Raw genomic sequence first — 16,047 nt, forward strand, 5'->3', positions numbered from 1 at the left:
GGCTCTGATCTTATGTTCACAACCCACAAGTGGGGGATATGATACATTAAGGAAGCATATTACACAACACTTAACCTACACTTGGGGGATACATAGGATTAGCAGTTCACTCACTAGTGCAGATTACATTGGATTGAGACAGTAAAGGATACAATTGTTACCATTTTACTCCTATAAATGCTATGCCAATGGATAAAATGGAACCCCCTGTTCTATAAAGAGCATAGGTTAAGTGTTAAATCCCTGATGCCATATAAGTATTTGTCCAGTTTCTCTTAAAGCTCTGTTTAAGTACACTCCAATATTTATTACAAATATTTTCCAGAATGATTATATTCTGGCTAATTATTTTTAGGACTTTATTTTGAAATATAGTAATTCATTATCATATTTAAACAAACTGGAGCTCTTTTGGGAGCCATGCTATTAGTCTGGGATCCTGGAGGGCTTCCCACGTAATATGTAGATTATTTTCTTTATGAATTTAGCATCAACATAACTCTTCCATAGGGACAGTGGGATGACAGATTAACCTGCATCCATCCATCTGTCCCCTCACAAAGAAAGCAATCCTAGTCTCACAACCAGTTATAAACATCATAGTACAATTCTGGATTAACTCCAGTTAAATTAAGCACAATTCAGCACCTTAAGAAATGATTCACCTACATGGAAGTACCCTGGGGCAATAACCAGCGAGTGGGTGGAAATCTACATGTAACACTCTAGAGAGGCTCTTTCAGCACACAAAAAACCTCCCTTTGTGCTGTTCAGCCTGTGCATTACCTAACTATTTATCTCACCATTATAGAAACATACTGCAGATAGGAAAGACAAGCTGTCAAAGGGAAACTCCATCATTTTTCTACTCAGATTCTGTTGGAGTCTCTAGCCCCTTCCGCAACTGAGTAAGAGATTACTTTGTTTGGAACTGGACATGAACAGATGTCCCCCCACATCTCTCCTTCACCTTGTCATTTGTTTCTCAGGGGGAATCCAGAGTACAGCAGAAGAAAGCTACAGCAGGAAAGTAATATGTCCTTCATACTCCAATATTAAATGGTGCATTGCACAAGCTTCTATACAATGTGGCCTGGACCCTGTCCTGCTGAAGTCAATGGGAGCTTTGCCATGAACTTGAACAGGAGATGAGGCCAATTAGGATTTCTAAGGAGCACTCAGGACTTGGCAGGATTTGAGCCTTTAGTGATCAGTCTCCAACTCTTTGTAGACCATTCAGGATCAGCTAGTTAAATAAATAGAAGCCTAATCTTCAGAGTGTAACCTTAATGAACTATGTGTCCTGTTCGGCATACAGTACACTAACCTCCCCACTCTGAAGGGCTCTTACCCCTTTCCACTGTTCAGAAACTGCCTGGATTCAATCCCCACAATAGATTTTCAAAGCAATTTAGACACACATCTACAATTAGCTTTAATGACAGCAACTTGTCTAAATCTTACAGACTGCATCATCTGCCACTTTAAATACTGGGTTTTGAGCAGCCTGTGTTAAAAGGGATGTGTACCATCAGTCTATTTGCTTTATTATTTATTAGGTACCGAGGGGCATGAAGTATAGAGAACAGCTGTTTGCCAGCTGTGCATCACTTTGCATCAATTTTCACCCCAAGTCAACTAACATTCCTAGATGTCCCTGTTCCAGAAATTCTGCTGCTCCTCTCTGCTCCCCAAGCCAATGAAAACAGATCTCCCATACACCAGTTTAATATTTGAAATGCATGCATGCTTCCTGGAATTTCTAAACCCAGGCAGTAAAACTGTATCCTATAGCCATGTTGTCTCTTTTGCCCTGACATCCTTGATACTTTTTTTTGGCTGCAAATATTTTTACTTAAATAGTGTCCAACTTACATAGGGCAGAGGTACTCCCCAGAAGGAATCTGTAAAGGGGAGGAGTCCCTCTGGAAACAAACAGAGTTTTGCACATTGCTGAAGAATTCCCCTCTCCCCCCAACCCTAACCCACCCCTGCCAAGTGTGGCATCAGTGTTTAAAAAGTGGAGAATGTTGGGAAGACAGCTGGCATTCTTCCAACAGCAGAACAGTTGCCCAATGTGATGTATTTTGGATGAATGCACATTGTATCTTCATTTGTTCCAGCTTCTCTTTAATGCTTCCCGACTTGTGCTTTCTGAAACACGCATTGTACATGCTAAAGTATGTTACTGGTTTTACATATCTATTGTTTCTTGATGTTTGGCTTCTGTATTATGGATTACATAAATCACATTGCAAGACTTTCAATATGTATTGATTTTATATATTTAACTATCAATTTTGTTTTTCCTCTGTCTGTTTCCCTTGTACCATCCTTATGCTATATCCTGTGTAACAGGGCTAAACCTTATAGCATCATTCACTGTTGCAGAAAGACATTTTCCCCTGGAGTGGGATACTGAGATGATGACATAATGCTGTGGTTTCAAATCCCAAACCAGCTGTTACTGGTAGATGCATTTAAACTCACTGCCTGTATGTCCATAGAAGAGACATAAAAGCTTATGACTTGATTTAATAAAAGATTTATTATTTTTAATATATAATTCAGGGACATAGTTTCCACATGACTTCAGCCACCAGACAGGCAGAAGTAATTTGGGCAGCTTAATGCTATAGTGAAACAGGGAGAGACTATGTTTCCATCTGCCCAGATACTGTTTCCCCCATTGTCAAGCAACATGGGATTTGATGCTGCTTGCTAATTCTTGTCTGAATGAGCAATTAAAGAGCTGTGGCTTTTTTTAATAAAGCAATTTTTTCTTTTAACATTTATAATATTTATATTTTACTGTGTTTTTACTATATTTTACTATTGAGCCCATATCATAGCACCTAAACTGAACTAAATAGCATTTGTACATAAGCCATATCTATTAAATCATTTTGTATGTCGGTGGGTGCGTCTAGACCAGCAAGATTTTGTGCAAAAGTGGCTGCTTTTGCGCAAAAACTTGCCAGCTGTCTATACTGGCTGCTTGAATTTGCGCAAGAGCACTGACTTTGTAATGTACAAAATCAGTGCTACTTGCGCAAATACTTTCACACTCCCGCTCAGGAAAAAGCCCTCTTGTGCAAGAATACTTGCTCAAGAGGGCCAGTGTAGACAGGGAAGAATTGTTCTGCGCAAAAAAGCCCCGATGGCTAAAGTGGCGATCGGGGCTTTCTTGCGCAAAATCGCATCTAGACTGGCCACGGATACTTTTGCGCAAAAGCACTTTTTGCGCAAAAGCATCCTTGCCAATCTAGACGTGCTTTTGCGGAAATACTTAAAAGTTTTTCCATTAAGGGAAAAGTATTTCCACAAAATCATGCCAGTCTAGACGCAGCCTATATGTATAATACTGATTATGTCACTTTACCAAGCTAATATTCCCTTTTATGTTTTCTGTCCTTGAACTCTTGAAAATATTTGCTCAATCTATGAAGGTCAAATTTAAAGTCATTTCTCAAGTCAATCAACAGTAAATCTAAAAAAAGATTACCACAGAAGCAACTTGAGACCTATGAAAGAGCTTTTTCCATTACAGTAATTGCTCTGATGAAACAAAAAATCTCCCTCTGTGTGTGTCTACAAATCACAGATTTGCAAGGCATAACCTGACTACATCAGTCACTAGAACGTGTTGTCACCAAAAACACTTAACCTAATCCCTGACGTTTTCCCCTTGTGTTATCCTGGCAAATTGTTTCCAGGATTGAAGTATTTATTTCCTTAAAGCAAAGCCAATTTGAACAAATATCCTAAATATTAATAGACTAAATGTGTCCCTAATGTAACTCCATTGACTTCAGTGGAGATAGATCAGAGATAAAATTAGCCCATTATGCTTTGGCATAATGCTTTTAAGAGAAGCACACAAGTCACACTATCTCCATTTGCGAGGACGATAGTGAAACCTCTACAGTGCTTATATCAATCACTTTATTGGATGTGGCACTTTTAATACATATATAGAGACTATGCAGTAAAGGACCAATACTGACAGATGTTTGAACATATGATGCTTTTAGCAGCCCACTAAAAAGGAGTGCAAGACTTGTCCAGGGATTTACATTATTTAGAGTACAAAAATAATCCTGCTGTGTATTTTCATTATGAGCTACAGAACCTTCTGTGACCAGGTTACTGATAACAAACCCATGCAATTACAGTAGGATCCATTAATAAGATTTCTGCAACTGCCCATGTCATACAGAGAATGGACTCCATGAAAGGTCTCTGCTAATCCTGGCTTGGTGACAGGTTGATTTATTTAGCTGAGAGGTCAGAATTTTATTATGCAGAACCAGATCAGTGATAGTTGGGAAAGTGGTGGGGTCATGGTGAGCTCATGCAGATGAGCTCTCCTCCTGCAGTGCTGGCTATTCAGTTTGAATGGCTATGGATGCTTAATGTGCAAGAGTACGTGGATGCCAAAAGAGGAGGTTTTGGGGGAGAGTTTATACCATTCCAACATCTCTTCCAAAGAAAAGAGTGTGCATAGCCAAGGCTGGTAATAAGGGGTCTTGAGAGCCAGCAGCCTCAGAGTCCATTGCTGAGCTGTGACTCAAAATTACAATGCAGCAAATTCAACAGATGCTATGAGATTTACACGATCAAGGTTCCCAGAATTAAACCCACACTACTAGAGGAGTTTGTGGATGGCAGAATAAAGGTCCTGATATGTAGGATTTCTTTTGGGAAAATATAAGGACCTGATTCCTCACCAATGTAATACCACTGAAATGAATGAAATTACACCAGTGTCAAAATGGAGTAAAATGGTGAATGAGCTTCTACATTCACATTTGATTGATAACCTTTCATTTCATAAGAAAAAACAGTGAAACATATGAAATTCAACACTAGTATAAAAAATGATCATAAAAGTGAGACCTCAATATTCTGAGTGCTCAAGCCTGAAATAAGACCGGCATCAAGTGGGATGACAATATAATTATCACTGTTAGCGGTATAAGAATTTTGGATGAATAATTGTTATTATAAAGAGTAAAGTATGTGCTCTCACCAAGATATGAAACGCCTTCTTCTGGTGTGATTGTTCCATATTTAACCATCATCTTCACAAAATCAATCAGTGTCTTCATGATAGTTATTAGGGTTTCTTTTTCTTTTGTCTCCTCTATGTTAAGGGACAAAGCAAAATATAAATAGTCAGAACTACGGCCAACTCAGAGACATTCAGTCCTGTAATATCTTTGGCAAGTTCATGCATAAAAACATGTCCTTGTCATGAAAAGAAAAGGCTGAAATGGCTTAGTGAAGAGGACAGTTGTCCTATATGTTATGCACTAGAACTGCTTCTTCAAAACTGTTACAAATCTGAGGAAAAAAGTACTGTAGGGATCTATTCAGGCCCAAATCTATTCCTCTGTAGTTGGCCCAGAATAATTTTGCAAGGCCCCTGAGCTATAAAAGCTGTAGAGGCCACATCTTATTCTGGGGAGTTATTTACCCTCCAAAGCTGCAAGTTGCTCCCTTACCCAGTTTCACTTGTCCATGACTTCATTTGGGGTTGTCAGCAGAGGAACCTCCCCAATATCTGACAAGGAAAGATGGGCTCTTCTTACCAGGAAACACAATGGACTCTGCAGCCCAAAGCACATGTGACCTCCATAATAATGCTAGTCTCTTAGGCCTAGATTTTTAATGGTATTTATGTGTTGGTGTGCTCAGGTTCACAACACCTAAAAGATTTAGGAGCCTAAATCTCACTTTCAAAAGCTATTTAGGCACTTAGAAATCTAAATCCCATCGACTATCCACTAGGCATTGTGATGCCGAGTGCAGCAGTGCATCAATACTTGTAAAATCTTAGCCTGAGCTTTTCTACATGGATTTTGCCCTGTGTGTGTCAAAGCACTTTACAAAGGAGGGCAAGTATCATTATTTCTATTTTACAGAGGAGGAAATGAAGGGTGTGTATATGCTGTAGCAGGAGATGAGCCTTCCAGCCTGGGTAGACTGACTCATGTAAGCAAGGCTCAAACTAGCCCACTAAAAATAGCAAGGGAGGGTGTAGTTTGGACAGTACCTCAACTCCCAGGTCTGATTTTGGGTAACTAGCCTATGTCTCTGGTAGAACTGCCATGTCCACACTGTTATCTTCAGTGTACTAGCTTGAGTCCATCTACCTGGGCTGGAAGTTTACTCACAGCTTCAGTGTAGACATAACTTAGGATGAAGTGACAAACCAGGGACAGTTTTCTGACTCTCAGTCTTCTTCCCTAGCCACTGGACCACATACCTCTCCCATTTTCTTATTCCTCTGGGAAGAATCTATCGTAGTGTAGGCAATATATCCTGCCCTGCAGTAGCAAGATAGCCCAGAGACTTCCTACTTGAGCACTATTCCTCTTCCCAAACTTACGCCCCAGAAGATGGAGCCACTAAACTGTCTGCCAGACACGAAGTGGGTTAAATGGAAACAAAACTATATTCTACCACTTTCAAGTCTATGTAATTAGTCATTTCAGGAAGATGGATCTTCAATGACAATTACATTATTTTCTCATGGTGACATTCACTCCTGTGCAGAAAGGTAGCATAAGAGCTATGCAGCATTTAGTTCCCATGAAATCTCAGAACAGGGGTGCTACTCTGCACAGGGGTGTGTTTCACCCCCAGTGAATAGTTCTGAAAGTTGATGTCAATGTGAATATAAATGTTTACTTACTAGTACTTTTACTTGAAACTCCTACAGAATGTGATGCCTGCATGCTCCCCTCAAGCAAAGACAGTAAAATCAACCAGCTGCTTATTACTTGGAACTTGAATCATTAGTCTTTGTACCTATAAAGAGCTTTTTTTCTTTAAGCAGACTTGAAATAAACCCAAGATCTAGGATGTCATGCATGGCATTTATTTATTCATTTATACATCACTCTAATTGCAGCTGCATCTGGATCCTTCACTTGAATTAAAAACATCTAATTAAAATAAATTTACCGGCCACATAGCTGAAGCAAAAGACTGTCTTCCTGTATAAGACCAATAACTCCCTGTGCTGACTGTACCTCATTCCATAGTACTATTCAAATAATCGTTCTAAAGTCTGCCTCCACACCTACTCTACTTCCATTGATGGCTAGGGATTGGCTGCAACTCAATGCACTGTCTTGGCAGCTGAGCAGGAGATGTCATCTAGCGTTTTTTCCTATCTGGATTTAGCATGGATATGTGGGTCTTAGGAGATTTGCCTCATTTAAAACATTTTAGCTTTAATGAGAGAGGAAATCCTGGACTGGCAAGATTAGGCCCCTAATTTGCAATGCTCTCAATGCTACAACTCAATAATACCATTTAAAAAACAATAGGAAGGTTCTGATAACTGAGAACCGAACAAGTCTTTCACCATAAAATCTCAATTTATACATAAAGAGTGTGATGTTTCAATAATGCATAAATCCCATGGTCCTGGAGCGTTCTTTTACAAGTCTCATGTCCATTATATTTCAACTTCCCAGCCTTGATTATACAGGCAGTCCCCGAGTTACGCGGATCCGACTTATGTCGGATCCGCAGTTACGAACGGGGCTTTTCTCACCCCGGAGGACACAGGCAGCGGAACCACCCAGACGCTCCGTGGTCCCTCCATCCACATCCTCCGGGGCGAAAAAAGCTGCTCCGCGTCTCCCTAGTCTGCTGGGAGGGGGGCCCCAGCAGACCAGGGAGACGCGGAGCAAAGCCGTGGAGGACGCGGGCAGCAGGACTGCGGTGCGTCTGGGCTGTCCCATTGCCCGGGTCCTCCGCGGCTTTGCTCTGCATCTCCGCGGCTTTGCTCCCCCCCTCCCCCCAGCAGACCAGGGAGACGAGGAGCAAAGCCTTGGAGTATGCCGGCAGCAGGACAACCCAGACACGCCGCGATCCCGCTGCCCGCGTCCTCCGTGGCTTTGCTCCGCGTCTCCCTGGTCTGCTGGGGGGGGGGGGGGGGCAGCAGACTAGGGAGACGTGGAGGACACGGGCAGCGGGATCGCTTTTCTCACCGCCGACGCCTGGGGTAGAGCAGCTGAGGCGCTGCTGGGTTGATCAGCGGCTGATTCCAGGAAGCCCGGGGCAGAGCAACTCTGCCTCGGGCTTCCTGTAGTCAGCCGCTGGTCAGTTTCAGCAGCGACTGAATCTGGACGCCAGTTCCGACTTACATACAAATTTGACTTAAGAACAAACCTACAGTCCCTATCTTGTACGTAACCTGGGGACTGCCTGTACTCCAAAGAAAACAGACAAAAAGAGGGAAAGTAAGCTTCTTGCACTAATGAGTAATTTCTACGTATTCATAAGGGGATAAACTCTGTGAAATATGGCTGCAAATTGAGGCAGCATGGGGTGGAAGGGTGGCTTTACATTACTGACTCTTCAACCAAGGGTTAACCTAAACATTGGAAATATTGGCTGGAAGAGAAAAGACTGGAGAAGATGCCATTACTCCAGGTAACAGGTTAGCCTCATGGAAGTTATGACAGGCTTTGCTGTACAGCACTCCCCCCACACCCTAAACTTCTCTTTTAACATCTACAGGGTAAATCCTATTCCCAGTAGGGGATACTAGGTTGGAAGTGGGGCAAGAGAGAGTGGCAGTGCAATCACTCTGTGGCTATTACTGCAGCCTCTGGACTGCAGCATCTTACACTGCTGTTGTGCCCCATTCAGTGGAAGTTTAGCCACTAGACTAGCTCCCAGGACTCTTTTGTGCACCAAGACAGAGGAGATCCTCTGAGTTGTACTTCCCTAGATGGAAGGGGTGCGGACCTTCAACTTCCACTGTAGAGCAAAACTGCATCAGTTCCACTATGTTCACAGCCTGATGTGACAGGAGGCGAAGGGGTTACAGAAAGATATTCCTTTATTTGAACTAGCATGACCTGTCCTGTTGTGATGGTAAACATACACATGGCCTCCTCCCTCCCCGCTGCTCCCGGGACCGGGGAGGCCTGGGCCGGCTCAGGCTGTGAGGCCTCCTCCCTCCCCGCTGCTCCTGGGAGTGGGGAGACTCAGGCCATGCGTCCTCTTCCCTCCCCACTGCTCCGGGGATACTGGGGCACACATACACTCTCCCCTTTGCTGTGGTGGTAGGAGGTGCGCACGTACTTTTCCCCTCCCCATGGGGGGGCAGGGCCTCAGCAGAAGGGGGCAGGGCAGTAGGTGGGGCTGAGGGCCTGCCTTCCCCTAGAAACGTCTCAAATGTTCTCTGTGACAGACGGTGCAACAAACACTTCTTTTATAATAGCGTAGATTACCATATTGTGCAATTAGGTAGTGAGTATCTGCTGTCTGCATTGGCTTGTTGCTAGTCTTCTTGTATTGTACAGTATAAGGTATAATTAAAATGACTTCTGAAAAACGTAGTCAGGGCCAATTTTGGCTTGGTAATCCAGAACCTAAAGAAAGACTTTAAATCCCAGGCTCTGTTATCCCTCTGTTTTCGTAGTAGACCAAGCACTAGTAAATAATTATATCTCCAGAGCTACAGTGTCTACAGCAATCATAAGCATCTTTCTTGCTCTTCCTTTAAGTAACAAAGGCTCCGGATTAAAAAATGCATTTTCTGCAAGACAAGACTAGAGGATTAGAGATTAAAGATCTGATGCAAAGTTAACTGAAGCCAATAGAAAGACACTCACGCTTTGAAGCAGACCTCAACATTTTAGTCTATCAAGCACAGGTTTATAGGATCTGGCAGTTGGATGAAGATTTTCCATTGTGGGCAAAGCTAGGTTGTGAGAAAGACATGAGAACCTGACACTTGATAAAATGTGAGAGATTTATAACAAAACAAACAAAACCTACTCTTTGACATCCCTGAAATGCTTAACAGGAAAATATATCCAAGATAAAAATAGCATCCAGATATGCACAAAAATTGTGGTAGAAAAATTATTCTTGCACCAGAAATGTATATCTTTCAATGACTGCAAGATAAACCAATCTGGAGGCCGGAAGGTGCCTCATGTACAATCAGATGAAAGCTGCACACTGGATCTATTGTACATGTCTGAAATGTCCTAGAATCTAATCTAGAAGTGGTCTTACCCTCCAGCAATCATAAAGAACATCTTATATCTACAACTGGATAGCAGACCTTGAGGCCAAAACTCCTTGCGATAGGAAATTATTTTGAGGGACTAGAATTAATGCCTTTGTAAAAAGGCTTGGAATAATGCCTGCTCCTTGTGTTATAGAGCAGCCGGAGTTGTCATGAATTTAATATATTTTAATACTCTAGAAAAAATGTATTGGACCCCTGGAAAACTTCAGACTTGGACTCAGGGATTCTAATCTTTTCTGTTAGGGTATGTCTAGACTACATGGCTTCATCGACAGCCATGCAGATGAGTTTACTAGACATAGGAAAATGAAGCAGCGATTTAAATAATCAGCACTTCATTTACATCAAAATGGCTACCGCTCTGTACCGATCAGCTGTTTGGCAGCACATCAGGGCAGTCTGGACGTGCCGTGGTCAACAAGGGAAGCCTTTGTCAACCGCTCCGGTATGCCTCGTGAAATGAGGTTTACTGGAACGGTTGACAAAGGCTTCCCTTGTCGACCACGGCGCGTCCAGACTGCCCCGCTGTGCCACCAAACAGCTGATCAGCACAGAGTGGTGGCCATTTTGATGTAAATGAAGTGGCAATTATTTAAATCGCCGTTTCATTTTCCTAGGTCTAGTAAACTCATCTACATGTCTCCGTCGATGGAGCCATGTAGTCTAGACATACCCTTAATGCTTGAAAGATTCAGGGACAAAGAAGCATATATCTCAGGACTGTCCAATGAAGAATACTGGAAAAAAATACAATTCTCTGAAGGCCCATTTTAGAGAAAGACATGAACATGCCAGTGCCGCTTTGTATATCGGAAACTCATATCAGACCCATGGGCTCACAAAAGGAGACAAAGTTTTGCAAGAGAATTTTATGGATTGCCACAAGGGTGTGACTCATATACGTGAACGATGTATCTGCACATTCAGTGTTGGGATGGAGCCTGACCATCTAAGAGCCAGCTTCTCAGCCAGTGATTTTTTTATAATAAATGGGGAGCTAAAGTTAGAGCTAAATATAACACAGCAAGCATTTATCCTCCTCTCTTGCCATATGTACCCCTGGCTTGCCTCATTACCTCTGTTATTTATTCTTCTGTGTTCCATACTGTCAGGGCTATATACCAAACAAGTCATTGCTATTTCTGGAATAGTGGCATGAAACTCACCCACCACCATACAATTATGTGCACAGCCTTCCACATGCCAAAATGTCACTAATGCACACAATGAGGAATCAGGTCCACTGTCAGGCAGGGACAGGTGGAAACATTTTCCCACTCTTGGCAGGGAGTCCAGTAGCACTGAGGAGCTGTGTGAGCAGGTTTTTACACTGCTGTTTATAAATCAACATGCAGCTGCATTATGTCACTGCCTCTTCCCCGTCCTGCTCTGACACAGGGGAGCAGGGTGGACTACAGGAAGAGATGACAGAGCCATGTGCAATGGCTAGTGCCCTGTTCCTTGTTCTTGCCAACCTACTGAACTGTACAGGTCCCTCTCTGCTTTGTGGACTGAAAGTGAAGAGGAAAAACCAATGTGCCAGGAAAAGATCCCCTTTGCATTTGGTTCCTACTCCCCACTCCTTGCCTGTGGAAATTTGGGGGAGTATCCAAACTCCTGCAGAAGAAGGAATCTGCAGAGTAAGTGGTTGTTGGTTCCGATGGGGAGAGGGAGCGAGTGAGCAAGAGAACGTTGCTGGCTGTGGAGAGTGAGAGTGGGTGTGAGACAGAGAGTGTGCTGACAGAGTGTCTGTGGCTAGGTGCCACAACCTAGCTCATAATAAACTGGGACGAAATAATGCCTAACTCCGGAATAGCAAGAAGTGATTCAGGGCTTTCACTGCAATATATAGGAAACTCTGTGGTTTGTGAATAGAGTGGGGAGGCTAAGGCAAATTCATCTGCACCATCCTTGTGTTGATGATAATGTAGCCTGAGTCACTTTTTTCATCTCCCCTAGCTTAGGAGACAAGAGTATTACTGGAAATATCTTTAGGTTAAATCGAATAGAAAAATTCAAGGTTCTTGGGTTTCATAGCACATGCCTGGTGGGGCTACAGAGGCAGCATACTTTGCACCTGGTGAATAAAGTTAATCACAACACTCTCTCCAGCTGATCTAGATGTAAGGATGATGGGATCCAAAGCAGTGTTCCCTCTAAGCTGTGCTATAGCACACTTCACAGTTGATTAACAGCCCCACCCAGTCAGAGGCTCTGGGCACAGCTTAGAGCAGTGGTTCTCAACTTGTTTCAGTCCACAGACCACCAGGCCAATCAAAAAGTTTTTGTGGACCACCTCTGGCATATGTAGCACAAGATGAACGACACAGCATCCGCTCAGCACGATGGCGGCAGCTACACTGACGCTCAGAACCTCAGATGGAAGTTACTGGCAACAACGCGGTTGCGTCCTAGGTGACACTATGGATGACGTGCTGCATGCTTGTGAACACGGCGTAAAACAGTCTAATGGTGGCACCTGCTCACGCCGTGTGACTTTGGACAATGTTCCTGTGGACCCCCCAAAAAGTCACCATGGACCACGAGTGTAATCCATGAACCGCAGGCTGAGAACCACAGGCTTACAGAGAATACTGATGGAAAGGCATGCAGGCCTCCTCATTTTAAGGAAAGTCCTTAAAACATGGGAATTTGAAGTTAAAGGCTTCAGGCTAAGAGGAAGAAAATGGGGGAATCCTCTGTATCCAGCTTTTCCAGTATTCCTTACTAAATATTTCTATGAACACAAGACAGGGAAAATATAGGGCTCACCTGAGTTAAGACTTTTTAGCAGTCCATAAAAGTTTGGGAAATACTGGAGATCCTCAAAATTATCCTCAGAAGGTAGCTCATTTCTTCTTTCCAAGACACTGGAGGAGGGCCATGTGTTATCCAAGGTATCATCAATTTCTCCATTCATAACACCAACTTGATCAGCAGTGTTCGGTGTCTCCACAAACAACATTGAAAAGTAAATATATATATATTTATATAAGTCTACAGATAATACCATTAAAAGACCAAGAAACAACATCATTTTTTGCTGTGTCTCAACTAGCACCAGCATTTCTGTAATTAGAAGGTCAATGAGTTACTCAGTTATTCCAATTTAGGATCTTGTTATAAACTTTTATGTAATACACTGCTCATATTTTCCAGCTGCTGGCATTTACATTTTTTTATCATTTCCAAATTGAACTAATTATTCCCTAAAGCATAGAACAGCATATTGGTCTTCTCAGACTATTTGGTAAATGAGTTGAAATGATTAGCTATCAACAATTACCATTTTTTTCTCCTGCTTTTCTTCTGTATCACTGTCTGTTCTGCTTGGAGGATAATCAAGATCTTCAGACTCCTTCTCACGATCTTTTGCTTCATTAGCAATTAACTGTTGTAAAACCCCCGCCACTTCATCCTCTAATGTATAGGCCTGGCTCTCTGTGATCTGTTAATTTAATAAAGGATTTGTTTTTTTCTTAAATTTAATGTGTAATTTGAAAATTGAATTTTATAAACTGATCTTATGTTAGTTACTCCATTGCTTAGCTAGCTTGCTTCAAGACTGAATGTAGTCAAATTAAGTTTAAAACCTACACAGATTTTTTCCCACTACATAAAGGACTGCTTTTCACTATATATCAGTTCAGTGCCTAGCACAATGGGTCACTGAGCTGACTATAGCCTGTAGATGCTATTAAGAGAGAATACATATTTGATACTATACTGTTACGTAAAGATGGAAAATAAAATCCATTGTCCACAGCTCCGGTGAAGTGCATTTGTTCTTTTATGTTAAATCTTAACTATTTTTTGAGCCTGCTCTGAGTCCTGCAACTGCCCACACAGATCTTCCACTGAAATCAATGGGAGTTCAGCATGCAGCAACTGCAGGATTAATAGGGTAGATAATAGTACTATTAGACTAAGACATAAGGACTGGGTAGAGCAGTAGAATAAAACTATCATCCTTTGAGACCTACAATCGAATCCATTTTATAGCATAAATCAACAAAAAAAGCAGCACTTATTCGGTCAGATCCTCAGCTGGTGTAAATCACGGTAGTGTTATTGAAGCCATGCGGATTTACACCACTTGAGAATTTGACCTATAGTTGACAAAAATCACAAGGCACTTGACAGTACAAAAGAATTCAATGAAAACAAAAAGTGAAATAAAAATGAGTGTGCTGCTCTCCTTGTTGTCAGTGGACTTTTATTTTCACACCATAAAACCATCCTATAACCTGGCATCTTTCATAGCAAAGCTCAGTACTGGAACAGCTGGGTTACTGCACAGTAAGATTGATGTGCAGTGGCACAATTGAGTTGAGAAGCTTGCTTATAGCCTCACTCACACATCCTGATTCAAGCCAGTACAAATAACTTTTCAGATGCACAGACATTGCATTCAGCCCCACTTAAAAAAATAAGGAAGGGAAAATAAACTGATAAAATAGCTAAAGGAAATGATAATAGGAAACTTACTAGACCCAGATTTAGAAGCTTTGAGACAATTTTGTCAAATACACCTCTATCATTTTCCTCATAAATTCTTGTGGCAATCTTCTGGACGATGTCTTCAGCAGTTAAGGGAGTACCATCTAACTGATGAAGGCCATCTGGATCATCTAAAAGGATTACGATTTAGCTATTCACTGAACATCTCTATTTTATTTGATTCGAATATATATTAAAAATATCTGTACGTTGCTTTCTCCTTTCCACACAAATACCCACTTGTCTCCAAATGCTGAAGGAAGGTTACAATTATACTTTGCTACAATTTTCTGTAAAGCATTACGTCAATAACACAATGGTCTTAATGCACAAGTGCTTACCTTCTTTTGAAAAATGCCTTTCTCTGGCTGAAGCTTTGCAATGAGCACCAATAAACACAGGGAAATCTATTCAATTGCTGTTTGTAGAAAAGTACTTAAAAATAATATAACATTGCTCCCGTATGTGCTCGTGTTGTTGGTATTTATTTTAATCATGTGGCTTTGTAGAACAACACAGGTCATAACGTTACTTTTTCCTGTTTGGATTTCAGCAAATCAAAACGTCGATCCTGCAGCCCTTCCTTATGCAAATCATGTCATTCTAAGCCAATACAACAGAGAATATGATGTGCAGACTTTGACCCATGACCAAAATGTTTTGATGTAAATATAAAACACCTCGAGCCAAATGCTGCTTAACTTACTCACAGGACTTAAACCATTGAAGTAAATGAACTACTTCTGTGAGTAAAGCAGACATAATCTGGTCCTAAATAATTTTTCCTTATTTGCTATGTGAAGAAATAACAAATGTGCTGAATAAACGACTTAATATCTGAAATAAACAGGTATGCAAAATAGCACTATATTCCTAAATACATTAAATGTGCTTTCTTTTTTCTAATTTAAGTATATAATTTATGAGGTTTATCATTAGGGTACTCCTGTACCTGAATGTGAAGGCTCTAAAAATATGCAGATTACACATTTGGATCAGATCTGTGGAAGTTGTCTGTGATTATTGCCAACAACCGTGAAATTTTTTGTGCTTGTCTATCAAGCTGTACTTCTGATGTGGTAAGTTTCTAACAAAATTGACAATAACAAATTTATAGACGACTGATGAGTATTGTGCATTTTTAGATAAGTAATTTTGTATGATTCATAATTGCAATAACTTGCATGAAAAATCAAACCTATGAGTTTAGGAAAAGATCATTATGAAATACCTTGAAACTTATAATCCAGTCCACTTTTAGTGGAGTCATAGTCATCTACCAGCCTTCGGTTCTTGGTGGAGTCTGCATCATCAGGGGCTGGTTGTTGATGATCATATAGGGAACTTCTTATTGATTCACTCTCCTTTTCATTCCTTTCTTTTCCTGCTACTGACTTTAGCAGGTTCAAGTCATCAGTAAAGGAATAATTTCTGAACTCTGGGTTATTTTCTGGAAAATGTATTAACACATGTCATAT

The 16,047-nt window shown here is 41.4% G+C and overlaps 1 protein-coding gene across 2 annotated transcripts in view; it reads right to left on the reverse strand.

The window, feature by feature from the left end:
* The window catches only part of SCG3 (secretogranin III), a 50,974-nt gene that overhangs the window by 30,422 nt on the left and 4,505 nt on the right, over positions 1 to 16,047 (reverse strand). For both annotated transcript variants that reach the window (XM_075897244.2, XM_075897243.2), the window contains exons 4-8: positions 15,801 to 16,019; positions 14,558 to 14,700; positions 13,356 to 13,517; positions 12,842 to 13,019; positions 5,033 to 5,146 (exon numbers count right to left, since the gene is read on the reverse strand). In XM_075897244.2, coding sequence (XP_075753359.2) covers positions 5,033 to 5,146; positions 12,842 to 13,019; positions 13,356 to 13,517; positions 14,558 to 14,700; positions 15,801 to 16,019 — 816 coding nt within the window. The remainder of the gene's footprint in view (positions 1 to 5,032; positions 5,147 to 12,841; positions 13,020 to 13,355; positions 13,518 to 14,557; positions 14,701 to 15,800; positions 16,020 to 16,047) is intronic.

The sequence above is a fragment of the Pelodiscus sinensis genome, chromosome 14 (genome assembly GCF_052426305.1).
Source record: "Pelodiscus sinensis isolate ZL-2025 chromosome 14, ASM5242630v1, whole genome shotgun sequence".
NCBI lineage: Eukaryota > Metazoa > Chordata > Testudines > Trionychidae > Pelodiscus > Pelodiscus sinensis.